Here is a 9,712-nt window from a genome sequence, read left to right on the forward strand (position 1 = left end):
TTATGCTAGCTAGATTCAAAGTCATTAACACTGCATAGAATTTGACAATATGTTTAACATTTTTTCACGAACGATAGGGCATGTGTACTGGCGACCGCTGCAGCCGAACTACTTAATAGGTGTCCTACATCCGGAATTAATGGACACCCAGCAGCCAATCAGAATCAAATATTCACCCAGACCATGGTGTAATTCACATTAAAAGTCTTCCAGGGGTTAGGCATAACCCCTTCCTTTCTTGAAAGGCTTTCATTGTGATGTAATCTGTAAAAAGATGGACTGGAAGTGGTGAGAATGACTTTTGTCTATGAATCTCACCTGTCGGGGGACTCAGGATCAAAGCAGGTCTTGAGGACGTCGGTGACCTCCGGATCACAGCAGTCTCCATCATCATAGTCATAGTGTATACTGTTGCATTCCATGTTACACACTCCATCCTGTCTCTTCCAGTTGTAGCAGGGCCCCAGTCTGAGGCAGTCCCCTCCATCGTGGCCCGTCCTTGGGTGGTCACACTCAGGGTCACACTGGCGGTTCCCAATCTTCCCAATTCGACAGTTGCTGAGGATAAACTGCTGTTGGAGGCTTGAGTTTTTCACGGTGTGCACGCTCAGATCCAGGGTGATGTTGTAAGGGCGAAAGGCCTCAGTTAGAGCCTGGTGCTGGAGTTGGATCTGGGCTTGCGACACAGTGGGGTTTCCACCATCGTCATTGGAAAGGTTGACGATCCGGTAGCGAACTCGCTTGGGGGCACGGAGCTGCCAGTTGTTGTTGTAGCCAGAGATTATGTCGATGTTGTCGCAGGGTGTCAGGCCGCAGGGTGGCGGCAGGAATGAGGACACAAGTTCTTGTTCAGGGACGGGAGTGGTGATGATGGTTGGATGGAGGCCAGCTTTGTATGGAGTCCATAGCTGCCCCACCTCAAAGTTAGAATATTATTACAATATTTTAATTCATTTCAATACTACTTCCACTCCAATTACAATTCATATCAAATAAGTAATGTTGATAAGTATGCTTATAATTACATTAGTGAAGTCAGCCCACAACGCCAGGACTGGCTCGCTTTTGTCAATTTGAAGTGGTCGCTTCAGCAGGTCCTCATGAGAGCGGGCATAGCCCCACAAGACCACACCCCCTATATGGCCCCTGAAGCTGTGTCCCTGATCTGATTGGTTACTGCCAAGGAAGAGGGTTCTGCACGTCTTCATGAAAGGACTGTAGAGATTCCCCGACTGGAGACTGCTCTCTCCCACCTGAGAGGAAAAGCAGAGGACGACAACCAAGAAGAGAAGAGGGGCAGAAACAAATGTTTCTCCATTTCATTATGTTATGGACAATTTTATTTATTTTTATATATAAAGTTATTAGAATTAAGTTGTCCAGGTTTTACAGCTGCCAATATAAAAGCAATCACTTAAAAAATTAAGGCATATAACATATTCAACCTGGCTTACACTATAATAGCCAAGACATTAAAGGTGGGGTCAGGCATTCTGGAGAGAGATAGTTTGATTGTTGAGTCTCATTCCCATTGTGTGTAGTTGACGACCTAGGATCACAAACCTGGGAATGAGGCTCAACAATCTTTCTCCAGAATGACTAAGCCCACCTTCAATCAGCTGTCCTGTCCTCTGTGGAAGGACAAACAAAACCAACTGCTTGCATGTCAAAATTATAATGCACTAATGTGCTTAAACGATCCCTCATCAGTGCATCCAGATTTGTTAATTGATAAGCTGAGGATGGACCAATCAGAAACTAGACGGCTCTCATTCCGTCCTATGACCTTTGTCTGCAACTGACATGAATAGAATTTGATGATAAAGAAAGGAATCATAGGATTTCAGCATTAAAGGTAATTATTGACCTTAATAGTTTGACAGAACAATCCCAACTCAAGGACCACTTTCTAGTTTTTCCTAAGCTTTCAGACACAAACCATCAGTCTTCATCAGATGGAGTTCAGTTACCATAAAGATGGATCTGTTGACTTGCAAGCTCAGTAGCTGGTTACATTAGTCAACACTGTCTTTTTGTCCATGCTGACATAAAGGCAAAGCATCAAAGACCCTTCTTGACTTTGGAAATAGATGATCATTTGATATGGGGGGAAAAATCTGTAAAAAGCTACTAAATGATCAACAAGTTAAAAGTGAAGCGGGAAATGGCCACACTCCAGCAAACTGCACTAAAACCACACACCTTAGCTCCATCAACATACAGGGTCATGTGGAGGCCGTTGTAAGTGGCCATCAGGTGAGTCCAGACGTTGCCTCGGTAGTGCTGGTAGCTATAGACAGTTGTGGATTTTACAGCTCGATCTGTGCGAAGTGTGAAGTAGAAGCGCGCGTCTTTGGTGCCGGCAGGTTCCACAGTGCGGATGCCTACTGACCAGCCCTTCTCACTCAGTGAATGGGAACAGTTGTCAAATACACCTATGGCAAAAGGGAAATGGGGAAAAGTAAAATGTATTACTTTGAAAGAACACTGGTTTAATTCTGACTGCAAAGTCAAAAGAGCTGCATAGTCAAAGGACAGCAAATTTACAAATAGCCATTGCCCCCATCAAAATGAATAAATGAACACACAAACAAGCAGTCTTTCTAAGTGATTGCAGTCCTGCAGACAAAAGAAAGAGGCGGCAGAGGTACAGTAAGGCTGAGAAACACAGGTAGAGAGGGTGAGACAGAGACAGAGAGAATAGACAGAGGCAGAGACAGCGGGAGAGAACAGAGAGGGGAAGGAGGACGGAGGTATTTCACTCAGCCAAGGCAAGGCCCTGATGTTTCCATCTGCTGTTGCAACAGACACACACAGATCCACATCTGCTCCCCAGATGTCTAACACTGGGACAGCAAAGGGTCAGGGAACCCCTTCACCCTCCTCAACACTGTATGTGTGTGTGTACATGTGTGTATGCTAACATGCGTATGTGTGCAAAAGTGTTAGTAAAATATCCCCAAGGAGGTGAGCCAGTTTCATGGTTAAGCATTTAATTCAGTTTAAAAAAGTGGCGGTTAGGACGCTACAGCTTTGCCAAGTGAATTAGATTATACTGAATGTCGCCTACTATACTATCAGATGTAATTACACAAAATACTTTAGTATCAATCTATGCATATCATAGTAACACGTGAAAAGCTAAATGTGCTACATAGTGCACTTAATCATCAATAAATCATCCACATATAAAAAAGTCAGCCTTTACATACACTGCATTTCCAAATCTGTATCACAAGCTCATTTCCTGGGAAATCTGTGTTTCACTCTTTCATGTAACAGCAGAAAAAGTACTGCCAAAAAAACGAAAACAACCAGGTTTACGGGAAATGTGGTCTTTATTTTGTGAGACACACATTAGTTCAAAGCTACCATTCATCTCATTTGGGAGATCCTAAAGATTTTAAAGCTGCATTTTTTTGGGCCACTTGGGGGCATTACAACTAGCCAAAAACACTGACATATCACCTTCTAAAGTTGTTGTGACAAACATGTTAGCAAACGATAAGCCATTTACACAATTAGCAGACGGGGAGCAACATCAGCATTCATGTTTCTGGCAATGTCCAATGTTCACTCTCCTTTTAACCAAGTCCTGTGGCTCTTTAGCTGCTAAATGCTCTACTATGTTCACCACCTAGTTGCTAAGTTTGTCTGCTGTTTCATGCTGAGCAGGTAGTGTACAGTATCAGAGTTTCTTTGCTGAAAAGAATGCCTCCTGTTGCTGGAAATGAGGTTGTTGAGAGCAGTGAGAGTCAATAAAAACAGCAAAATGGTGGGCCAGAAAATAAAACAAGATGCTAAAACGCTCTGTAGAGCTAAAGGGAAACTGAAGAGTTGGGGGATCATTTTGGCTCATCACTACGAGGGACCCCCTTCACATCACACATGGTAATTTCACCCATTGAAAATATTGATTGGTGCAGCTTTAAAAATGTTACATTTACAAGCCTACACTATTAAATGTAATTGAAATGCCATAAAGCGCCAACACTGGTTAAATAACATATGTAACCGCAATCTAAAGGTCATTGATATTTTCTGTGATCCACTATGCCATTCACTTAATTAAATAGCTATTCTTTTTCTCATAGATGGCACTGCATAGAGGCATGAAAAATACAAGATGGCTTTTTATCAAACCCAAAGTTAAAGGCATTTTATTTGACGACACCTGTTTTCTAACACATTCAATGTACTTGAATTCTCAGAGAAGAAAAATACGAGGTGGTCTACAGTTAACAAGGAAGGCAGGGAACTTTTTTATCGCCTAAATTTGAAAATCAAATCCGGTTTTAAGACCCAGACTATTCACCCTCTCAGCATGTAGCTGCACCACCAATGGGGCGGTCTTTTAACCTGCTTTCGATGTACCATTTTAATCTTGTACAGTATTGCTCTCTTGTGGAATTTATTAGAACTAGAACTGCAAGGATTACTCGATTAATCAATTATTTGTCAACTACAACCATTTTTTTAACCATTTTATGGACCAAACAACTAACCAACCAATTCATTGATAATAAAAATAATCATTAGTTGCAGCCCTAATTAGAACCAAATGAATATATTGACCAATATTGGTCATTATTATCAGCCAGTACTATCAGTTAACCACTTAGTATTTCCATGAATGTTGACCAAAAGGCAGTAAAATACCTATAATACGATATGCATCCCATAATAATGCAGCACCTAAAATGATATACAGTCAGTTTCATTATTACATTGTTTGTGGAGCAGCGTACTCTGGACTCTCGACATTCTGTAACACATACAGTAACAAAACAATAAAGGATGACATGCACAAACAAATAGATTTATGAGATCATCACTGACCGTTAGAAGTCAAACCAATGTCACTGTCATGTCATGTCTAGCAGAAACAATAGGAGTTTGTTTTTCACTGTATTTGCCAGATTCCTTCAGGACACTACAAAGAGAAAGGCCCATGCCACAAAATGCCGCCCTCACATAAGGAAGCAATGAGGGGAAAAAAGTTGAGTAATGGAGTCGGATCTTTGATCAGAGTAAATGTGAGTGGACGTAACAGTTTGTGGTCTCCCTCACTATCTGGACAGCTGTGGTGCTGCACCATAGCGCTTTTTAATTTGTTTGATGTACGTGTCGCTCTGTTAAATGTGCAGCTTCGCAAACGTAACATCCTTGATGCCGGCTCGTCGGGAAAACAGTTCATGTTCATCTTCATGTGAACAGCCTGGTTAAGTGACGGTTTCATGAGATCAATGTGTCTGCAGCCACTGCTCAGAATCAATGGAAACAGTCAAGAGACTCAATGACACACACCCTGGGAATTTACACGGTTATGTAACCGCATGCTTATTTAAAATGGCTTAAAAACTGTGTTACTGTCATCTGATACTGATCTGAAGTTATTTGTTTTTAATACAGGATCACCTGGATTTATCACCACCTGACTCTTGGTTTGATGGCTATTTGATGCACTTCACAATACACGGCACTGGGGCATGAAAGGAGTAGTGTTTTTGCTGTAATGACATAAAGAACAGGTATTAAACGTTATCATTAATAATGTAATCATGATAATAATAAACTTCTTCATCATAATCATCTTGGAATCACCACTGTGGCCATTGTGATCATCATCACTACCATCAGTACGTTCATAATAATCATATTTATCAGCACTGCAGTATAATTATCCTGTAACACTGTCGTAATCACATTGTCTTTGTCAGTAACATTATCCCATCATATTCATTATAATTGCATCATTATTGTTAGGATTATCCCATTATGTTCATCATAATTATCTGTACTGTCAGCAGGGGTCTAACCATAATTCAAACAATGCCAAGATTAAGAGGTTAAATCGGGGTAGGGGGTACTAGGGTGAGGTAGGGGGCGTAGGGCGGGGGATTGAGTCAGGTTAATGAGGGCGTGCTTTATGTGCTTTATGAGGGTTTTGTCCTTAATTTGATCATTTGACTGCACATGCTTGGTTTTAAATAATGTATGTATGATTACATTTGAGAAAGACTGAAACACCGCTGCCGTTTATGCGTGGTAAATGGAAAAAGACACAGACAAATGATACCAATATGACTCATGAACTGGGGGAAAAACACACAATATCTCAATACTAAAGTCTCAGTTAACCACTTTATTTCTTATGCTGACAGATCTGAGTGCAGTCCTCCTGCTTGTATAGAGAATGAGCCAGATGTGATGGGGAACCACAGATATATGCGTTATATCCCTGCATCAAAACGATGCTGGGTTTTTGAGGTTGATACTAATATTTGAGAGTTTTAAACGTCCAATATGTCAGGTCATTTAAGATTTTTTTTTACCTAAATACATAACATAAACAATGCTGATAGTGCTTCCTTAGATTTTTGTGACCTTTTTTACAGTTAAAGATAAACTTATTATTTCTCTCTGGTGGGCAAATAAACTACAGCATGGCGACACTGTCTCTAAATAACTTCAAACCTACGTTGGCATTTCTGTAACACGAACCAACACTCATGTATCTGTAATGAGCTGATATCAGCCGATATATCGGCCTGGCTGATTCATGATGTGCCTGACATGTCTTCAAATGTCTTGTTTTGTCTGCCCTACAGTCTAAACCCCAAACAAACTTGATTTACAGTCACATAAATCATCATATAAACCAGTGTTTGGTCAGTTTAGAAATGACTTAATGAGTAATCAAATTTACTGTCAACCAACTAAGCAATTATTAATCAAATTCTTTCAGCACTAAATGTCATCATGTATTCCTGATGGCTGTCACCACATCCACAGTAGAAACCAAACAGAGTGAACCCTGGGTAAACTCTGTTTGACCTTTGTGGCCAGAAACAGCCTCCTGAGACCAGTATCTCTTTTTTCATGGAAACCATTTAACAAGAGAATTTTCACACAGCACAGGGAGATTGCTGTTAAACGGGAAAACGCAAAATGCTGTTAGGGTTACTAGATATAGTATAGCTGTCACAAGCAATTTGCAACAACATACATTCAGCACCATGTATCTTGTGCGCGGCCGTGGAACCCAGGCTACTTGCACAGAGCGGGAGAGAGCGAGCGTAGGGAAGCAGACTGTGAGAGGTTGGAGACTGACCGGCCATAAGGCAATTAAAGAGACTGATGCTGGATCATGGCAACCGACAGGTGATATAAACACACTAAACACAGACAGAGGACCGAGTCCACAGCTTGAGACCAGAAAGTTGTCTATAAAAAATAATGAATTCACGTATTCCCCTTCTGCTGTCAAGTGTGTGGCCATGGTCGGTTTCACCCACCTGCTATGACTGCGGGGTTGCTCTGCCCTCCCTCGGGCTTCACCCACAGCTCCAGGCTGAACTTGGCCCTCGGCAGCTCCACTCCCGCAGCCGGCTTCACCCTCAGCTGCTCCCGACGCCCGCTGAAGTACAGGGCGGTCATCCAGGAAGGGGGCACCCTCGGCACGGGGCTCCCCCAGGGAGAGGAGCTGCCGACGGGCACGCTCGCCGGCGGGTCCGCCTCCTCCACCTCCCCGGAGTAGTCCTCGGTGGCGTCCTCCAATGTCCCGCCGGTCGAGGACTGCTGGTCTCCATCTTCCTGCTGCAGCCTGTAGAGGACCTGGAGCCCCCTGGAATCTGTCGTTGAGCTGTCGGGGAAAACTTTTTCCCAGCTGGAGTTGCCCTCTTCCTCGTAGGGAAACCCGCTGCCGAGGCTGCGCGTGAGCCTGGAGGGGGAGCCGCGCGGAGGCTGCGCGTGCCCCGAGGAGGAGACTGTCTGCCCGGCGTCTTTGAGCGGAGACACCCCGGGCGGCTGTGTGGCGTCTGTACTGACATCATGTGTCTCTCTCCCGTCGTTTGTGGAGCGTTTCTCATAAAGCCGCCCGGGCAACGTAACGTATCCGTTCCCCGCTTCCGCCGCCGCAGACGCCGCCGCAGGCTCCTTCGTGTCCCCCCATCTTTCCTTCTCCTGCCGCGCCGGAGCGACTCGGCGCACCCCGGTATCAAACCCGCACCCTCCTGCACAAACCTCAGGAGCGCTCCTAACAGTGTACAGCTCTCTCCGGCTCGTGTGCGTCCTCGGACGGGCCGCTGGAGGGCGGTGTTGGGACGGGGAGAGGGAGCGGGGTTGCAGCCGGGACCTCCAGACGCCGGAGACGGTGCAGGGTTCACCTGCTAGCCTGGAGAGCTCACGGTCCGCCCGCCGGACCATGGCGTGTTTGTACCGGCTGAGTGCATCGGAGCGGACCGGGCTGAGCAGCCACGTGTTGGTGATGAGGACGAGGAAGATGGCCAGTAGTCTGATCAACAACATTTTGTCAGGTTGGGGAAGGGATTTGGCGGGGTTTTGTTGAAGATAAAGGAAGAAAATAAAGTTCTTAAGAGTGTGTCTCTGGTTTCCAGGTCAGCAGCAGGAGGTCTCACACCAGGTTATTACATTTATTTGCGCACATTTACCCAGCAATAAAGAAGGCTGTTGAAGTTGCCTGTTTTGGGATTTTTTTTTATTTCTTCTTTGTCAAACAAATAATGAGAGTTAATCCAAACTTTCAGTGCATTCTAAAGGGATTCAACTAATAAAGAGGATGTCACATTCAAAGTGTCTCACATGCATTTATTGCATCTTGAGGTTCTTGGTATATGTTTTGCTTTTGATTGTTAACACTCCTGCACAATCACAGAAAACGATCCGATCTAATCCTCTCTTGGCGCAGCTGCAGTGGCTCTCCACACTCGTGCACTTTGCGCGGACCTTTAGGGGCGACGCTTTGCCTCCTTTCCATCCATGCAGCCTATAGCCACTGTCTGCAAACTATCTTCTTTCACTTAGTTTCTGTTAACAGGTAGAACAAAACAACGTCCAACTATTTCTGTCTGCGTTGATCAGGGAGCTCATGAGGTAAAGAAACTATGTTAAAACCAGGCTGATTCCAAATTAGCCAGAAACAGAATTATTTTATTGCTGAGTGAAATGTGGAAGCAGTTTCCTTTTGCTTTAAAAAAAAAAAATCTGATTTTATTTGCACGAATAAATCAGGTGGAATCGGATCACTTTCATTCCATCCCTGACTTTGCGCAAAGCCTCTAATTTCTTTTACCCTGACATTGCGGCATCATACTGTGCGTCCTGCCCCTCAAAATATGGCTGCAAAGGTGAATCAGAGTATTCAAATAAAAAAGTCACTCCAGAGGCAAATTGAAGTGCAGTGCAAAGTGCCAGCCCTGAAATAGCCCTCTACTTGTTGAGCAGAAGCTTTTCCTATAATAATTTCTGAGAGAGGACAAAAAATGATTAGTCCGTTCAGTCACCAGAGCTCGGCGTCAGCTCCTCTTCTTGTGCGTCTGTGTGCGCTTCCAGAGAGTGACTTGCTGCTCCTCTGCACCGGTCCATGCAGTAGTAGTAATATCCTCCTCCATTCACTCCTCCATCTCTCTCTCTCTCTCTCTCTCTCTCTCTCTCTCTCCCTCTCTCTCATTCTCTCGAGTCCAAAAGGTTTTTTTTTTTGGTTTTTTTTTTACAGGGAGACCCTACCCGCCCTGACATCATCACCGGTAGGGGGAAGTGTGGTGGTGGTGGTTGTCCTTCCCTTTGCCTCACACTTGGGTTTTTACAAGGGAAATCCTCTTCTCTCCTCATTCCCCCAGCTGCCCCAGTCCTGTGCTGTGCATCCCTCTGATGCAGAGAGGGGGCGGCAGGAAAGAGGTTGTAAAGTTTA

The 9,712-nt window shown here is 44.2% G+C and overlaps 1 protein-coding gene across 1 annotated transcript in view; it reads right to left on the reverse strand.

Moving 5' to 3' along the window:
• pappa2 (pappalysin 2) overlaps positions 1–9,083 on the reverse strand; it is a 74,147-nt gene extending 65,064 nt beyond the window's left edge. The window contains exons 1-4 of the mRNA XM_035671019.1: positions 7,299–9,083; positions 2,203–2,435; positions 1,026–1,253; positions 319–917 (exon numbers count right to left, since the gene is read on the reverse strand). Coding sequence (XP_035526912.1) covers positions 319–917; positions 1,026–1,253; positions 2,203–2,435; positions 7,299–8,310 — 2,072 coding nt within the window. The 5' untranslated portion in view covers positions 8,311–9,083. The remainder of the gene's footprint in view (positions 1–318; positions 918–1,025; positions 1,254–2,202; positions 2,436–7,298) is intronic.
• Positions 9,084–9,712: the final 629 nt, after the last annotated feature.

Source organism: Morone saxatilis, unplaced genomic scaffold (assembly GCF_004916995.1).
Source record: "Morone saxatilis isolate NCDOM2014 unplaced genomic scaffold, NCSU_SB_2.0 Contig23, whole genome shotgun sequence".
NCBI classification, from domain to species: domain Eukaryota; kingdom Metazoa; phylum Chordata; class Actinopteri; family Moronidae; genus Morone; species Morone saxatilis.